Source organism: Carassius auratus, chromosome 7, assembly GCF_003368295.1.
Source record: "Carassius auratus strain Wakin chromosome 7, ASM336829v1, whole genome shotgun sequence".
In the NCBI taxonomy this organism is placed as follows: Eukaryota; Metazoa; Chordata; class Actinopteri; order Cypriniformes; family Cyprinidae; genus Carassius; species Carassius auratus.
The window spans coordinates 35,087,469-35,106,963 of NC_039249.1; the positions used below are offsets into that span (position 1 = coordinate 35,087,469).

The window sequence follows — 19,495 nt, forward strand, 5'->3', positions numbered from 1 at the left end:
GGCCTGAGGAGAGTAAATTAAAAGAAAATTTTCATTTATGGTTGAACTATCCATTCAAGCAGCTAATGTATCAGAAGTCTCATACATTCAGAAATTAGCTTACTACTGCGATGAAAAATAAGGTGGATAGTTAGAAAGTGGAGTGTGCTATTCTATTTAAATCAGTGCAATGAAAGAAAAAAAGTATAACTGTATGGTCAAAGTCATTGTTCTTGGAGTGAACAGCCTATTCAGTTGACTATAGCTGGGATAGGAGAAACTATTTTGACACTGAGACAAAAATTGTGCACTTCACCTTTAAGAAAATGAAATCCTCTCTTAAAAAGCTAGCGAGCACTAACCACAGTAATGATTAATCTTTCACATTTAATTTATCTGATATATCTGTGTGTGTGTATGTGTGTGTGTGTGTGTGTGTGTGTGTGTGTGTGTGTGAGTGTGTGTGTGTGTGTGTGTCCTGTCTATCACAAGGTCCCTGCAGGGCAGACAGATAGATTTCTGAGATCTAAACCCCGCGACTACATTTACAGCGTCTTCTTATTGAGAAATACCATCTTCCTGAAGTCACAGCAACAATAGTCACACCACACCAGCGCTACTGGACAACCTCGTGTGCCGGCAGGACCAGAGGCAAACAACCTGACACCCAATACTTTCACCAAAGAACCTGGCAATGCATTAAAACTTTACACACAATCCTGTCTCATCTGAATTCATTTTCAATTGAACACGCATGCCGATATAATTTGATGCCGAGTGCTGAAATAAATATGACGAAGGCCGAAGCATAATACCAGTGTTGTACCACAGCCCAACAGAGAAGCATTAGCCGAATCAGCACAGCCCATTGTGAATCATCTCCGTTCAGTGTCTGCTTGGGTCCTTCCTCCATGAAGACCAGCTTCAAGTTAGTTTGAACATATGGATTAACTTTAGCTTTTATAGTGGCACCAACCATTAGTTCATTCAAAATTAATGTACTGTTAACAAAGTTAGCCATGAGCAAGAAGTTAGTTAATGCTCAATTGAGGCTTTTATTTCCTTTCTACCAAGTCATTACATGATACAGAGAGCTGAAAGCTATTAACTTGAGGAAGTCATCTGAGTCGAGTTAGCGGTTACCTCAAATTACAGAATTATGCTGACCTTTTGACAGAACTTAACAGCGAGCCGAGGGCTTTCCTAAATCATTCAGTATGTGCTTCTTATGCTAGACTACAACATTTGGCGAAGCTTGTCGCAGGGAGAGGCCCGAGCTGTGCCAACACGTATCGGCCCAGGAGCCAACCATCACATTAGTGAGGATACGAGACTCTGAACAAACACTCTCACAATCCTCCCTGTTTGCCAAGCCTCCGAGGAAATCTGGATTGCACATAAAGAAAGAGAGGGAATGGCAGAAGAAATCCAAGACTGAACGAGAATGAGAGAGGAAATGACAAGATCTAAAAAAGGGTTAATGGTGGTAAAACTGAACGACTGATCGTCAGTAAGCCAAACCCCACCATATGCTTTCCTTTAGTTGCTCCATACATACAGGAATAAAGTTCTCTTTGGTGGGACCAGTTCATCTGATTAATGTTATTTTGTCTGGGCAAGGCTGGCTCATACTGGGCATTGTGGCAAGTGCCATGACTGGATAAGATCAATCTGACATGTGGCTGATCCGTTTGGAAGAATGCTGTGGTCAGCTCTGAAAACGGCTCATTAATTGATGGGTCAATAAGTGTCCAAGATGAAGAAATGGAAAAATGTTATAAAAAAAAAAAAAAACTTATTTAAAACATGTGTCAAGTTCCTAGAAATTTGCTCTTAGTATTTGTGTTTCATTTGGTTTTGAAAAACTTTAAATGTAATGACTCCAAAACATGTCATGTTGACTTCCTCAAGTTAATAGTTTTGACTTATCACCAAAAATATAACATTTTCCATACACACACATACATACACATATACATATATATATATATATATATATATGTATATATATATATATATATATATATATATATATATATATACAGTACTGACCAAAAGTTTGGACACACCTTCTCATTCAGAGAGTTTTCTTTATTTTCATGACTATGAAGATTGTAGATTCACACTGAAGACATCAAAACTATGAATTAACACATGTGGAATTATATACATAACAAAAAAGTGTGAAACAACTGAAAATATATGTCATATTGTAGGTTCTTCAAAGTAGCCGACTTTTGCTTTGATTACTATTTTACTGCTCTTGGCACTCTCTTGATGAACTTCAAGAGGTAGTCACCTGAAATGGTCTTCCAACAGTCTTGAAGGAGTTCCCCGAGAGATGCTTAGCACTTGTTGGCCTGTCTGCGGTCCAGCTAATGGCTCTACAATTTTCATAGTCATGAAAATAAAGAAAACTCTTTGAATGAGAAGGTGTGTCCAAACTTTTGGTCTGTACTGTATATATATATGCAGATTTGTTAGAAAATTTAGAAGCTTATGACAAACAACTTATTAAAAGTTTTTTTTTCATTTATCTCATATCAAATCAGATATCAAGGAACAGGTGTGTTCATGTCATTTCATATGTACATTTCATTTCATTTCATTTCATTGTGTTGTGTATTTTATATTGTATTAGTGTAAAAAATGTGCATCATTTCACTGGTCCATTTAATTCATTCACTGATCTGTCATGGTTTAGTTGCCCTTATGTCTCTCTAAATCCAAAAGACCTTGGTTAATCTTTGAAACACAAATAAAAATGATTTTTAATGAAATATGCATGATTATCATAAGTGAAGTGCTCTATGTGAAGTTTTGGTTTCTTGGAATTCCAATGGAGGGACAGAAAACTTTGAGGTTTCATTAAAGAGGTCATGTGGTCATACGGTTAAAATTTTTCCTTTCTCTTTGAAAGAGTGTTTCGTTGCTGCAGCTAGAGAGTGCATCACAGTACGTTAAGGTGCGTATCATTTCCGTCACACACTTGAGGTATTCAGCCAATCACAATGCACTGGATAGCTGGCCAATCACAGCACACCTCGCTTTTCAGACCGATGAGCTTTGTAAAAATCGACGTGTTTCAGAAAGACAGGGAATAAGGAGAAAATAAAGTGTTGTTTTTTTTTTACCTTAATCCGCATAAACACATTTCCTTACACCAAATACACAACATAATGTTCTTTCTAGCAATGTCATATTACCCTTTTAAAAAATATCCTAATTATTTTATATCATATATTAAATCTTGCATATTCTAACCTTATTTTAATAACTAATCTGATGTTTTAAGGGACTTAATGACACACAGTCATAAGGGTCTAATATAGTTGGAGGGTCTATTATTATGCCAAACTACTGCTGTTAAAAAATAACTCTTCTTCATTAAATCAGCACAGTTGTTTCACCTCGACAGTTTTAACATGACCATAGCAAACAAACAAAAAGTAGCATAGTGTCACTGGTCCATTTAATAGGACATGTGGCTGATCCGTTTGAAAACGCCTTTTTTAATTGATAAGTCTCTGGCGTCACTCTTGTCAAACCTTAAGATGTTACATAATCAAAGTAGAGGAGATCAAGTCATACGCAGGACCCTATTTTAAGAGAAGGGCGCTATTGAGACATGGCCCTAAAGCCTGCCCTTAAACGCCCCTGCCAATAGCACAAGGGAGGGGCATTCTGGAAGAAGCACAGGGAGGGCAGCTCTGGTATGGTTGATGGGCCGAGTCGGGTCGCCTCGGGCAAGGCGCATATGGCTGAGCCCAGAACGCCAGCTTTTTCTTTGACACAGGGATATTTTAATGACAGGGAAGGAGTCAAAGAAAACTTTCTCCCTCTCTCTCATTCTGACCACTTCCACCATCAAGCAGCGCCCATAGAATCTCCATATGGGACTTTCTGAAGAGCCGTTTCGCAGCTGGCCATTCGCCTAAAACAATCGTTCAGGCTCATGCGTGCGCGCACACACACACAGAGTCATCTCCACATGTGTACACTTTTAGCTCATCTTAGACACACTAGAAGGGGGAAAAAACATCAACATCCCCCTAAATCTCTGGCAGAGATGATCTTGTTTGCCTCATGCTTCAACCAGAGCTAAACCACACAAAGGGGAAGAAAAGAAAACAACACTGACATCCTATCGGTATTGAGTCACTATGTATTTCCACCTTAGACGCACACTGGAGGTTTTCTGATTGGCAGCTGTACGCTGGCGTTCACTTTCAGGGTGTGAGCTTGTGCAAATACTGTGCTTGTGCTGCCGTGTACTGCTGGATTCATTTTAATCCGAGTCCTTGCTCATCATTTAGAGAAAGCTTTGCAGCCAAAGTAACTCTAATTGCAGGGGCCTAAAACAACGGAACAACCTGAGGTTAAGTGTCTACCTCCAAAGAATATGTACAAATGCAGGAAACCAAAGACCTTTCCAATACAGGGTTACTTTAACCCAGAACTGAACCGGTGACCTTCTTACTCATGTTTCTTAATCATCGGGACTATAGTTTCCCCTTTAAAACATGGAAGTATCTAAAACTTTAGTTCTTCTTCATATGATATTTCTAAATTTCATTCTGACCGGTGACAAGTGGACAGGATAGTGCATTAAGGGGTAATATAAGAATTAGGACATAACCTAAAAATAGGAATTGATCTGCTTGTGGCACTGAGAGACTAACCTAACTCTTTATTTTTATGATGTGATTCAAAGAAAAAGTGTGTCATAGTAAGCAAAGGAAAGGGATATATTTTATACAAAAATGAAAATCATTTACTCACCTACATGTTGTTCCAAATCTGTAGGAATTTCTTTGTTCTGCTGAATACAAATGGAACCCAATGTCTACCAGCAAAAATGTTGGTTATCTTATTTTGTTTTCAATGGAAGAAAGAAAGTCATACAGGTTTGGAACAACTTCAGGGTGAGTACATGATGACAATTTTCATTTTTGGGTGAACCACCCCATGTGACGATCATCATAATGAATAAAACTAAACATGCACCAAAATAAAACTACAAAAAAGAAATATTTTTTACCAGCAATACACTAACATTATTATTTATTTATTTTTTTATAATGACATCTCTTATGTTCATCAAGGCAGCATTCATTTGATTAAAAATACAATGAAAAAAAACTAATAATAATAATAATAATAATAATAATAATATTATATATATATATATATATATATATATATATATAAAAAGACTTTGGTAGATGTAAACATGCTGCAATGGTACACATTGTAAACAGAATGTGTGGTCACAAATAATGAATATGGGACTGCTGATATAAACCTGCATGCTTTATATGTACAATAAGCACAATAATTGCAACACATGGTTAGAAAACTTGAAGCTTGCGGTGTTAGAACGCAACAGTCCATCAGTCAAATCTGAAGCAAGACACAACCCATAGCAGCACATTATGACTCAGATAGTCTGACGGCAGAGAGAAGTAAATGATAAATGAATGAAAGATTGTTTAAAAAAATGTGAATCAAATGCACTACACACAGAAGCTCAAACGTGTGTTTTGTGCGAGCACAAACATCACTGGTTCTTGCGCGTCACACATGCACATTTCTTCTTGTTTTGCTTTTAATAGTGGCTGAACGTGCAAATTTGGGCATCTTCTCTTTTTTGTTTTAATGGCTGTTGGCACACGCACTTAAAGTAACATACTGAACTCCTGATGCACGGCACTGGCATGACAGCCTTAAGAAAGCCGATACAGATCAGTAAAAAAAAAAAGCTTGATCATCCACGATCACAATCATTGAGCAAACCCTAGCAAAATGTAATCTATTCAGAGCTGATTTTTCAGCAGCCATTGCTCCAGTCTTCACTGTCACAAGATTCTTCTCAAATCATTGCAATATGCCATTTTGGTGATTAAGAAAGATTTCTTATTATTGTAGCTAAATGTTGTAAACATATAAAAAGAGAGTTTAAAAGAACAGCATTTATTTCGAAACATTTATTTTATTAAACAATTATTTTGATCAATTTAATACATTCATGCGGAATAACAATAATCATGTCTTTAACAAATCAATCAATGAATCCATCTTACTAACCCCGAACATGTAAAAAATAGTGTACATAGATTCTGAAAAGCCATAGTCAGTCAAGATTGTTATAAAACCTATTAATGACAGTGACAGCGACCTTGTGACCTCCAGCGATGAAATCATTGCGAGAGTCAAAACATAACCACAGATTTGTTTGCTTTTAAAAACGTACGTGTCCAAAATATTTTGTTAATCTGTGATTATATTTTATGCACCAGGGTCAGAAGTTAATAGTGGACTCGCTAAAGCACCAATGACATCAGAGCATGTGGTGATATTCTGTGAGCCTTTCGCATCTTCAGCTCAACACACACATTGTTTCCACAGATGTGAGGGGACCATACGCTCACTTGTGATCTGTAGATGGGTGAGGGGTTACAAGGTCCGATAGACAGGAAGCTGGTGATGTGTTGCCTACACATGACAGCTCGAACTCACTGTCTGGTTTCTCTGCGTGGTTGTATCAACAGAGGAAATGGACACATTCAGAGCAACTCTTTGTTCCTCTTTCATCTTTCTAGCTCTCTCTTTCCTTCATTCAAGTCCAAATGTGACTAAAGGACTCTTGAAGGGGAAAATCATGCCAAATCTCATACGTCCATCCTTCCTCCCTCCCTGACCTTATCTAACAAACAAATGTCCTAACAGATCTAAAAAAATAAAAAGTAAATTAAATAAAAATAAATAAAAATGATTAAATATACAGGCATCATCCAAATGTTTTTTTCTTCATGTCACTCAATTACTTTGTAAGGATGCACCATAATGATATTTCTATGCCGATAACGACATTTAGTAATCTTGCTTTTTCCTTTCAACTGCAGTGGCTATAGACGGTTTACTAGAATCCACTAACTAGACAAAATAGCTTACAGGCTGGATTTTACAATGTATGGTGATCTGACCAAAACTGCATCAGCTTTTCCTTTTGATCATAAATTATGTGTAATATTTAAAGGCAAAAAAAGCCATAATAGAGGAGAACAAATAAGGGAAAGTGAAGTGACGTGTGGCGACCCATCCTCTGAATTTGTGCTCTGCATTTAACCCATCCAAGTGAACACACACATTAGTGAACACACACCAGGAGTAGTGGGGGTTTCGGTGCCTTGCTCAAGGCTCTCACCTCAGTCGTGGTATTGAAGGTGGAGAGAGAGCGCTGTACATTCACTCCTCCCACCTACAATGCCTGCTGGACCTGAGACTCCAACATGCATCGTTCAGGTTACAAGTCCGACTCTCTACCCATTAGGCCACAACTGCCCCACCAAAACAAGTGCAATTATCTTAACTACACAATACTAATAGCGCAATAGGGTGGAAAAAACACACATTGCAAAGGCAAAAGAAAATCCAGTTGATGCATATGTAGAACCAACATACAAAACATTTTAAGTACTGCAGACGAATTCTGAGAAAGCATCCTCTATAAACTGCCTTCGTTGCATTTTTGCTTATGTAATGACACACAAACAGGAAACGGCATATCTTCACTTACAGCAGATGGTCCCAATTAAATCTAACCATAACACAAGATGGTGTGTAGATCCTACTCTCGTTTTCGAAAATGGCATGATTTGGGCTTATAGGTTTGTGCGCACATAAAAATAGCCTAATAATGGCTTTTCCCCTACTTTTTCCCACATTTCATACATTAGCCTACTTAATATGTTTATGTTTTTGTTCATCAACATCTGGATGTACTGAAGCATGTCAAAAAAAATCCCTCTTGCCCATTTGCCTACTCTGTCAAGCAAAGGTTGTGTTTTTAAAGGAATGACTATGCAAGGTCCCCCAGACATTGCTATGTCATTCCTGTGCAGTCGAACTTCCCAAGTGCCAGCCACTTCAAGTGTCTCTTGTCATCCACCTCAGATCCCTGAGGAACAGCGCTTAGCAGCCTAATAGATGTCATTGTCCTGGAGAGATGCTGGCCAGGCTGTGCTGCACAGACTCTCTAAGTAGCAGTAGTCTCCTTCTGACCAAAAGAAAAGACCTGGTTAGTGGAACAAAAATCCACATAGAAATTGGATGACCAGCTTAATAAATCTTTTTTCTCTCTCTTCTCAAATGGTGGATCAAGACATGTATTTACCCTCAATATGGGGAAATGAGTTGATAAAAATTATGAATTCACACACGTAAGTTTTGACGGGCCCAGCGAACCAATCACAGCACATCTTGTATTCCAGAAGGCGGGCCTTCATTTGATAGAGGAACTATTCCAGCCGTTCATGCCAGACTGGGGAGAGAGGTGTTGTAATAATGTAAAATATGTGAAAAATAATGTGTTTTGCAAAAACATGAGAGCCTGTTCTAGTACACCTCCAAAACAAAATCAAGACTTTGTAAAAGAGCAAAATAGGACCCCTATAAACAAATGAATAGGGTTATTGTATTAAGCAAGTACAAATTATACTAAACAGAAATGACAGTAAAGATTTTTACATTGTTAAAATAAATCCATTTCAAATAACTGACGCTCCTTTAAACTTTATATTCATCAAATCATTTGTTGAGTGCAAAATGTCGAGCGCCAAATCAGAATATTATAATTTCTGAAGACTGGAGAAATGGCTGCTGAAAATTCAGCTTTGTATTAAAAAAATAAAAAATTCAATATATTTTTTAATTGTAACAATATTTCACAATATTACTATTTTAATCATCAAATAAATGCAGCCTCCATGGGCATAATGGAAGTCATTTGAAACCACATTTGTAAATGTATTATACAGGTTGATATCAGTTTAATGTTTTTAAAGTGTTTTCTATTTGAAATAACAAAAATTCATTCACATTTAAAAATGACAAGTAATTTCTCACATCAGTTTACTTTTTTTACACAACAAAAAAATTATATATATATATATATATATATATATATATATATATATATATATATATATATATATATATATATATATATATATATATATATATATATATATATAAATAATTTATCAAAAGAAATCTTATGCATCTATTAAATAGCCTATTAATAGTAGATCAAACTGATATTTTCTTTTGGGGGGCTACCCAAAAGAAACACAATCCTACACATTCAAGAAAATCTGAAATATATGAACAAAAAGTCACTGTCGCTGTGTTCAATTACAGGGCACACTCTTAAAAACAGCTGGACCGCTAGAGAGTAAACACTGTCAATCAGTCACTCCACAGCGCTGAGGTCCTTCCCCACGCCAAAACAAACAATTCATCAACGTGGGGCCATTTTCCTGTCATGGACAATCAGAGTTTTTTCTGTCTAGCTTTGTTTCTTTTTCATGCACAGGTTCAAGGGTTCCCAGACACATGCAAGCATATTTCACTGCCGAATATGTTTTTTGGACAAATACATAATCCTCACAACGTTCAGCAAATCTGGTTAAATTTAGTCAGAAATCAAATAACGGTCACTGACCATGAAGGCGATCACTTCCATGTTTTCTGAATGAAACATCCTGGATGTTTGAAAAGGGAAAAAAAAAAACTGCTGACAGTGAAGAAAGCAAAGTTCCCTTGGCTATGCTGTAATCACAACCAACCGGCCAGTGCAAGAATGAGGAAATTCAAGAAAAAAAGGGCACCACAAACACTATTGCACTCTTGGGCTCTCTTTACCTCATACATTATCCATTCCAAGGCAAACACAATGGGGGATTGGCCTTTTTTTTACCCAGTTTTTCATAAAACCACAGCAGCAATTTTGGGCTCTGTATGATAATGCCATTTTGATCCATAAAGACAAAACTAAGACCATTCAACAGATTCCAAGCTCACACAAGTAAATAACATTTCTTGACCTTTTACACCCTTTCTGGCAAGGAGAGAAGCTTCTTACAAATGATACATCCACAAGAAAACTGACCAGTCAATCAAGAAAGAATGTTTCCATTGGTTTGAAACGATTCCAAAGTTGAATTGAACCCTTCGAACTTCGAAGCTATTTGTTTGGAATGTAACTCCATCTGGTGGGGTCTTCAGAGAGCCCAGACAACAAAATGTGATCACACAAAGAACAAAAATTGTTCCTTTATTTTAAACAAATGCAATTTATCAATGTATCAATGTCTATACTCTACATTTATGTAGTTTTGGGAAGATTTGTATTTTTTACATAAAAATATATATATGTAAAATTCAATTTTACTTTTAAAAAGACACATTTCTAACTTTGTATTCATGGAGATAACATGATCCAATGTTCCATGGTTTAATGGGAATGGTTTCCATTTACTTGAAAACAAACAAAAACGTAAAATTTCCATCAAAATTCTAGTTCTTAAGCATTTCTCAATCTCTCATTTGTCATTTCCACATAGATATAGGCTATATCTTTTCACAAGTTTATCATTTAGATTTGTGTGAAAACATTATAAATCATTATTAATAAAAACGACTGTTAAAGTTTAGCCATTTTTTTTCCTGAAGTATCATTTTTTGCAATTATAACACGATTACAGTCAATTTAAATAGGGTGTTATATTGTGTTTTAGTGTGTGTGTGTGTGTGTGTGTGTGTGTGTGTGTGTGTGTTTGCATTTGTTCTGAATCGTGGATGTGTTGTGGTGTCCCTCCAACACTTCAGTGTGTCTTCTTCACGGTAGCTGGTTTCTTTTTGGCGAATTATATAAGAGGGAACCACTCATGCCATATCACTTTTTCGTTTCTCATGAGTGGGTTTTGGGGGTTTGGGTTGCATTGTGGATGTGAGAATAGGGATGACACTTTATTTGTGCGTATTTTGTGTTCTACATTGTGGCTGATTTAGTGACTTTATTTGACAAATTAAAAAGAATGAGCATGGATTTTAGCATTTCCAAATTTTTTAGTTTGAAGGGTTAAACTGACAGCAAATCTTTTTCCACAGTCATCAGAAAGCATATAACGGTCACTGAATGCAACTCGTGGCAAAGGACCAGAACTGATGCTGGGTGCCATGCAGACTCTGAGCCAAGCTAAATGACTTCGAAATTTGCCGTTTCATCCTGTAAGCTCCTGGTGTGACCGTTGAGGAAAGCCCCAACAGTCTTAGCCACCTCAAATGACCGCATTTTAAATCAACACTGGGCTTCGATGGTTTTCTATAGCAAATAGATGCGAGAGAACACATGAAACATACATGGTTGGTTGTTGCAAATAAAATCCAGACAAAAATGATGCAACAGGCGAGTTTATTACACTAAGCACAGAACTTCCTTTTTTCTTCCTTTATACATACAGCTTTCACCAACCAATAAATTAAGGTTAGACTTAGACCACAATAATGATGGCAACTCTGCATGAAGGTGAGAAAAGCATGCACCTCCCAGTCTAGGTAGCAACAGCAAGCCTCTCTTCATTGGTTTACCTTTGCTCAAGCACAAGGCAGGAAGCAAGAGCAGCAGGATGAGACAGCATGCATGCATGCTCTCTTTTATGCTACACACAGTCTCGTTTCTCCTCAGACAGGTCACCGAACGCCCCTCCACTCTTCTCTTCTAACCCCTTTGCAGAGCGTCTTGCCTGCATAATGGGTATTAAAGCAGGAGAGATGCCTCAGGGGAACGGCTCTTTCACGCACACACGCCTACCTGTTTATCAAGGCACACACCTTTCATTGTCCCAAGCGGACAGACTTCATTGTGTCATTATACACAACAGAAAAGGGCTACACTCCAAGTCTACGTCGCATATGCTTTAGCAAAACAGAACAGCCGGAGAAATTGGTCTGTGTAGTGTTAAATAAAATCTCCTTCCCCTGGAGCATGACACAGGCTGCACTGCGCTGGAGGTGATTCATGCTTTCATCGTTCAAGGTGATGCTGGGATTGTTTTCCCTCCACACACTACAGATCTTTCTTAAACCAAGGAACTGATAAATAGGATTGTATGAGCACCGCGGTAACCCTTCCAAAAGCAATAAAAATAGCACCAACAACTTCAGAAAAATATCCCTCAAAACAATGCTATGACATAATGGTATTCATTTATTCAAAAATACAATTACATTTCATCCATTCAATACGTTCAGATTTATTTCTAAACAATCAGTTAACTTGGATACACCTTAAATATATAAGACAAGATGTATATCTTAAACAGGCATATAAAAGACCGAACTGATTGCACTATATTTTCTTTATTTTATTTTACGTGAAATTATTTTCTGTTTTAAATTCATTTTAAATAAGTACATTTTTTAATAATTGTAAAAGTTTTAAAATTGCTTGTTTTATTCTTGTTGTTCATTATTTTACTTTCTTTTATGCAAAGCACTTTGAATTACCATTGTGTACGAAATGTTTATAAATAAACTTGCCTTGCCAAAAGATAAGATATAGAATATATATAAGATATCTTTTATAGATAGACAGATAGATAGACAGATAGACAGATAGATAGATAGATAGATAGATAGATAGATACCCTAAAAATACATGATTACACTCACATCTTTTAAAGCGAATCCATAGTTTTTCTATCATCCAATCAAAACAGAATGAGATACACCGAGGCGAATGTTGATACCAGGTGTAAACGGGGATTTAGAAGGATCACTCATGCTTTACACTGAACGAACAACCTCTCGTGTTAGCACACCGGACTCTCGGCCATTAGGCGAGCAGCAGCCTCACATGAGAAGCCCAAGATTTATCAGGTCAAGCAGGGTGCAATGCACAAAAGACTGTGCAGTGAACTGTAAAAGGCCAGCCACACTCTAATCGCTCCAGCCACCGGCACGATGATGCCCTCACACATGCTAACAATCATGCCATCTCTAATTTCATTGGTGGACATCAGCTGGACAGGTGGCCAGTCAACCAGTCGTTGGCCTCCCCTGTCAAAACAGTGGCAGTTCAGGTCTGCTGGAAAGCCCCCAAATAAACAGTCTGCCACCAACCCCCACCCATCACCAAAAAAAGGAAGAGAAAAAAAAAATCCCAGCCAGGGGATGTCTGTCACCTTGTTGGCTGTGTGCAAAGATGACGAAAGATACCAGTGTCTATTTATGCATGAATTTAATAAAAAAATAACAAATTTTACTGTGCACTGCATGTATTATTGTTTCTAAAACGTAATCAACAGGAGCTTTGGTGGTTATAATTTCACAAAATGTCTTAAATATACCTAAATAACTTTGTTCTACATTAATATCCTTATCACAATTACAGTATAAGAATAAAAGCAATAACAATGAATTATTTAATAAATTAATAAAAACAACTAAACTGAAGAACTGAACAGACAAGAGAATTTAAGATCTCTCTTAATGTGTCTACTTTCTGCACCAACAAATAAACAACAATGACTGTTTTCAAACAAGTTTCCCAAATACTCCCCCATCTGTCATTCAAATACACATCATTGCCAACACTGTGGTCTCAGTCTAGAGAAGAAGCTTAAACAAACAGAGTATTGTTTAAAAATGACACACCGTCAATACTTTTCAGGGAAATGAACATAAAGGTTAAAGGGCTGGTCATATCAAAGACTAAAAGTTTTATGATGAAATAAAAAGCTTTTGAAATCATGCTAATTATTTGACAACAGAAAAGTCCAAGTGGAACAATATGACACAACAGAGTCACTTTAATAATATTTTTTTTCCAGGCTTATGAACCATAAAAACTTTGAGAGATAATCAGAATCCACATAGCTTTGAAGAGTTTGAACATTTAGGCAGATGAACAAACTGTAGTGTACACTTAAAATAAAAAGAACAGTATTGTCTGCTTACTCATTTATTGTTATCTTGGGAAGACTGGACTTAATTTATAGTTATAGATTCTGTCAATTTAAGTGGGACAGGAATAAATATTTTGTGGTATTAGAAGGGAAAAAGCATCTATTAAGGTGACTTCTAAGTTAGTTCTTTTAATGAATCGTTCAAAAAGTCTGAAAAACTCAATGGTTACCAAAGTGAATCAGTTTAAAGAATAATTTAAAGAATCAGAGCAGCCACTGAATGAACACTTATTGAACTACAAATTACTTAAAGTGATGTACGTCACAAAACAAAAGTATGTAATGTTTGTGAAACTTAATACGCTTTATTACTGACTTGTTTTTATGTCGATGTATATTTGCAAAATAAGTGTAATAATATTTAACTGAATAACATGAATAAACGTTTTAGTATACTGTTATTCTATTTAATAATTCAGGAGTGGACGGGATATCCCCGCTACAGACTATTCAGATGGAAACAGTGCCACAATGACTCGCACATCGTTCAGCATTGATGCCCAAGAGTGGCACAAGCAAAACACTTCCTTGTTAGAAATTCATTCGCAAAAGGCTCCGATTCCCAAACGTTTCCTTGCTTCTTTTTCCAGTCGGGGAGCTTTAACGTCCTTAGTTGCACTTGCCATTAAATAATCATTTGTCTGCACCGAGTGAGCGACAGCAGAGCCAGCGGCTCTGTTTGGTAAACAGCACTTCACAATCGAGCACATTTCCCCGCAGACAATCAATAAAACACATCTGACCACCGGCAGAGAAACAAAAGCACACATTCAGATGGGAGGTGTTTTCCACTCAATCCCAAACGAAACAAAGCCACTGTACTGCAATACTATAACCATACAATGTGCATCTTCACCATGTGTACTAGGGACAATCCGTTATTGGGGGTTTCCCTATACAGCGACGTTGTTTATTTGGTGTTTTCAAAAAATTCCAATTACATTTTGGGATACTGCGTGGTTTGAAAGTCAATACAAAACGGTCTGGCTGGCCCTCAACTCCCCACGGGCTCAATGCAATAACCACACAACACACGCGCACTACACTCAAAATATAAAAACACTGACTCCGCGTGCTCGTATGAAGAAGCTGGACACAGAAATTCACAGTACACAGTCAGCACATGTGCAAAATGGAAAAGAAATCCGCCATCTTTTTATTAAACCCGTTCAAAAATAAGAAAGTGTGTGCGAGCCGCTGAACTCCTGCAGCAGTCCTGAATCTCAGACTTACCCTGTCACAACAGGCGCCATCTTCCACAAACTCTCACCAAAACTCCAAGACTCGCGAGATCCTCTCTCCCAGATCCTTCCAGCCGCCGAGACAACAGAAGCAGACTGGAGACCGAAGGAGCGAGGGAGAGAGAGAAAGGGGGCGGGTGACGAGGACAGCGCAAGGGGGGCAGGGTGAGTGAAAGAAAAGGGCAGACACCACAACAACAGGCGTGGGAAACTCTTCTGATCTCGCGAGAGGAGGAAAACTCTCACCATACAGCTGAGTGAGCGAGGCTCGTGGCATCGCGAGATTGGTGCGAAGCGCCGCGGATGGATGTTTTACAGTGCTTGAAACAGTGTTTACCCGCTCATAAATAACCTCCACAGGCGGAATTGGCAAGACATTTTGACATTGAAGCTAGAGATTTCCCAGGCTCCGGTCTGATAAGTTTTGCTCGCGAGATAGTTATGGTGCTTGTTATCAAACCATTAAAATGACTATAATGTGCAGAAATACGGTCACATACATAATAGCCTACTACATAGCAGAAACCTTTATATTTCGATCGTAAAATTCTTATCATTTTATCAACTTACTGACTTTTCTGTAATGACTTTCTTTCATGGCATAGCTAGCAGAATATCCATGCCGCTCTTTTACATACAGTGGAAGTAAATGTAACCATGATTGTAAATAAAACATTTTTGCAGTGATTAGCAGCCTAAGGGTGTATTCACACGAGGAATGTCACTTCACTTTCACACCAGTTCACTTGCTTTGTATTATTATTATTATTTTTTTTTTTTTTTTTTTTTTTTAGTGTGGTTCCCTTTGACCCGCTGAAAAACAAACAACGATAGATCATCACAAAAAAAAAAGGATGGTTTCCACTACAAATACCATACAAACATTACAAACATTTAAGTTCTAACCATTAAAACCTTTAAAAAATGTTTTGTAGTGTGTTTTGGGACATATTTCATTAGGATTTATTGGTTTTAACAAGACCCCCATAGAGGGTGACCAACAGAGATCCACAAGGTCCTTTACAGTTTCCAGTAAAACCAATACAATTCCCATTATAACCAGTTAAACCATAAAAAGAATTGTGATGGGGTCTATTGTTCCGATTGTTTCAGTTAGCTGCACTTTTTGCAAGTGAACCAAAAATTGCAAACAAAACACGTGTGTGTTAAGCTCATCCATTCATGGTTCAACCATGCCAGAGTTGGTTTGGAAGCGGCCCGGGACCACCTCTTCAGCTAGGTCTCGAGTGTGACTGCTGTATTCACACCTGCCCAAAAGGCAGCGGAGGAGTTGAAAACAGAGCTGTCAAGTTGGACACTTTCCGCTTCCCGCAATGATGGCCGTGCAGTGTTTGCTTTCTTTATCACAGGCAAAGTGGATTAGATCTTATATTTCTCAGATTACTGAACCAGAAACCCTTTCCTTTCAGGGGTTTAATATAGTGCCCGTACGAACAAGTTGGGATGTTCAAGATAAGCCTGTATTATTTAAATTCCAATATTGTGGGATGTATGTTTTTGTCAGCCACTGACTTGTGGAGTCACTCTGGAGAAATGTAATAGAATCAGTCAAGTCGAATGTCCTGAAATTGTTGTCATTGTACTTGCATACGTCACTGTGATGTATTGTCCTGCCACCTCTAGTTGTATATTTTTTTCTTACCAGCATGCTTTGCTTCAAGTTATACTCAATCTGCGCAGGAAGTCGAACTCACCTAAAGCTATCTTGTGCCTGTCGTCAAGTTGTATTGATCTCATGAAAAAACACCACTAAGAAGCAACAATTTTGTGTAAATTCATGTGAATCATATGGAAATGTATGCTTTTTAGAAAGAAAACCGCACATCTAAACCAGACAGGTTGGGCATACGCAGATTATATGAAAAAAATTATGATATTGTACAAATTAGTCATCAATATGCCGAAATGTAAAATAGATATGAATTGCCATGATTGTATGAAACACTTATTTTGCTTGTTTTTGTGTTTAGGGCTTGACAGCTTAATTCTCCATCCTCTTTCATTGCAGGGAAGAGAGAGCAGCTCAGACATTCTGCTAAACATCTTTTTTTTTCGGTGTTTCGCAGTATTACATGATCAATGTGAGGGTGAGTAATGATGACAGAAATCTGAATGAAGTAGCCTATTGCTTTAAAAATACAGTTTTTTCCCCAGCTTCCCATGGTCTTTCTTTATAATCCTGCCATTCTGAAGCTAGATTCTTTATCACCCGATTATTTCATGATCTCAAAACACACTTGACAGCTCAACTGATGCCTTTTGTGCTGCTTGGCTGTGAGCTGAGTGAACTGTTCAGGAATATTAAACAGCAGTCGGGCTCTTCACACCTGACCTCAAACTGACTTTAATCCACAGTCTTCCAATCCTTCGGCTGTATTATTGATTTTTATTTGTGCTTCATAATCTTTCTGACAAGAGAGTGAGTGGGAATGGAGGAGGACTGAAAGGAAAAGGAGCACGATAAAGAAGGAAAATGTGAGAAGCGAGATAGTGGAAAAGAGTGACACGAGTACTAGGACGGATAGGTCACAGCAGAGAGGAAAAAAAACAGGTTTCACACAATCTGGCACTGAGCCTTCAGCCAAAGGATTCGGGGGAGGAAGCCTCATGCACCAAAGCCATTTTCCATTCCTTTCCCCCGTCTTTTTTTTAACGATCTGAGAAAGTAACCTCCAGTTACTCTTAGAGTTTTATAAAAACTGTAAAGTTTCCGAAATCTTTTACAGATGAAACCAGTAAATGACTGCAGAAGTGCAAGTGTTCGAGGGCCTCACAACCATTGTAACAAAAGCCTCAAGATATGTGAAATTATGATAGGGAGTGCGTGTTTCCAAGTTTAACTATTGGTTTTAAACTTTGACCCTAAAGTGTTATAAAACTAATAACATGCTTTATGGATACACACAAATATGATTTAACGTTTCCCCTAGGAATCCCCATAACTCTTTCCTCTCTCGGTACACACCATAAGTTGTCAAGCCGGCCTGAGAGTTTGCTGGAAAAGTGTTTGAGTCTTTGCCAAAGTTTGCCCTAAGTAACAACTATTCTTTTTATTGCTATAAAAGCATCATTCATTTTAATGTGTTTGTATAGCGCGGCAGTATAGCCATCTCTATTGAATTCTCTCTCACCCGAAGTGGTGTTCATTCAGATTTTCGCTCTTTTAAGTTTGAGCACCGTTTCTTACTTTTCTACCTTCTCTTTCCTTCTCTTTTTCCTTTTAGTCCAATATTGTTCTCTCATCTTTCTTGCAGGTCCCAAGTGATTAATTTCAATAAAAGAGACCCATCTCAGGAGCTCAATGAAGCAGACAGCATGTGCCGCCAATCCAAGCAATCACTACTGAACCACAAGTGTGCCGCCCGTAAATCCAGTGTTGATGACCGGCTGTGCGTTTTGCCAAGAGAAAGACTGGTCTCCAAAGGCAAGTCCCACTTCAGCCCCCAACCAGATGATACCTTTTAACCACAGACCTGTATAATGTGTGGATTAGGGCCGGGGCCTTTCGGATTTCCAATATTCATACTCATCAAAATGAAAAAAAGCCCTCTGAGCAGTCACTGAGGATGGAGAAACTTAATAGGAGAGATTAATTCAGCCTTCCCAATGTGCTCAATGTGGATAGTCACATTCTTAACGCGGGAAGGGATATCATTTGCACACCAGAGTTAGATTTTACTTTCTTTTTGGGGAATATTTGAATTGTGATGCTATCTCTCACACCCCCCCCCCCCACTCAAACCATACACACACACACACCCACCATGTTGAAAATTGTTATTATTTCAAAAGTACGTGTGCTTTGGAGTCATATAATAGTTCTGTATCTGATAATGAATGCCAAGAGGCATCACAAGACACCACTGACATTTTGCCGGGCTGGACTGACCTGTAGTTCAAGCAGTCAGCTGTATGTGTGTGTTCGCCTCAGGGGTCTCACACACACACATGGATGGACCACAAAACACTAGGGAAAACCCACACGAAATAGGCAGTTTGACTAATGGAGAGTCATCTTCAAAAGACCCAGGCATCATTGGCTTCACAGACAGCCACGGCCCAAATCAGTGCCTCGCTCTTTAATGTGAGAGCAGGATGGAAAATTCATTGTAGTACATCCGAGAACAGCTTCAAAACAGTTTAGAGAGTCTCCAATGAAATTAAAAGATGAGTTTAAGGCTCTAGGCTTTGAGTGTCGTCCCGGAGTGCACATCCATGAATGTAAATTTGGTACATTACCTCTTTTAGTGGGAGTACACCGGCTAGGATGACAGCATCTGAATAGAATTTCACACACACACAAATCATCATCCTATTTCATGGGTGCTTGACATTTCAAAATGTCTCATGAAACCAAAAAATTAATGAAGTGATTTAGCCCATAATTACAAGTGCCTGGTTTTCCGATTTTGGTTGTAGAGGGGAAAAGGCGTTTGGTGTAGC

At 38.0% G+C, this 19,495-nt stretch overlaps 1 protein-coding gene across 1 annotated transcript in view; it reads right to left on the bottom strand.

Annotated features, from left to right (window-relative positions):
• The window catches only part of rbpjb (recombination signal binding protein for immunoglobulin kappa J region b), a 53,024-nt gene extending 37,818 nt beyond the window's left edge, over positions 1–15,206 (bottom strand). The window contains exon 1 of the mRNA XM_026268678.1: positions 15,024–15,206. Within this exon, the coding sequence (XP_026124463.1) occupies positions 15,024–15,043 (20 nt within the window). The 5' untranslated portion in view covers positions 15,044–15,206. The remainder of the gene's footprint in view (positions 1–15,023) is intronic.
• Positions 15,207–19,495: the final 4,289 nt, after the last annotated feature.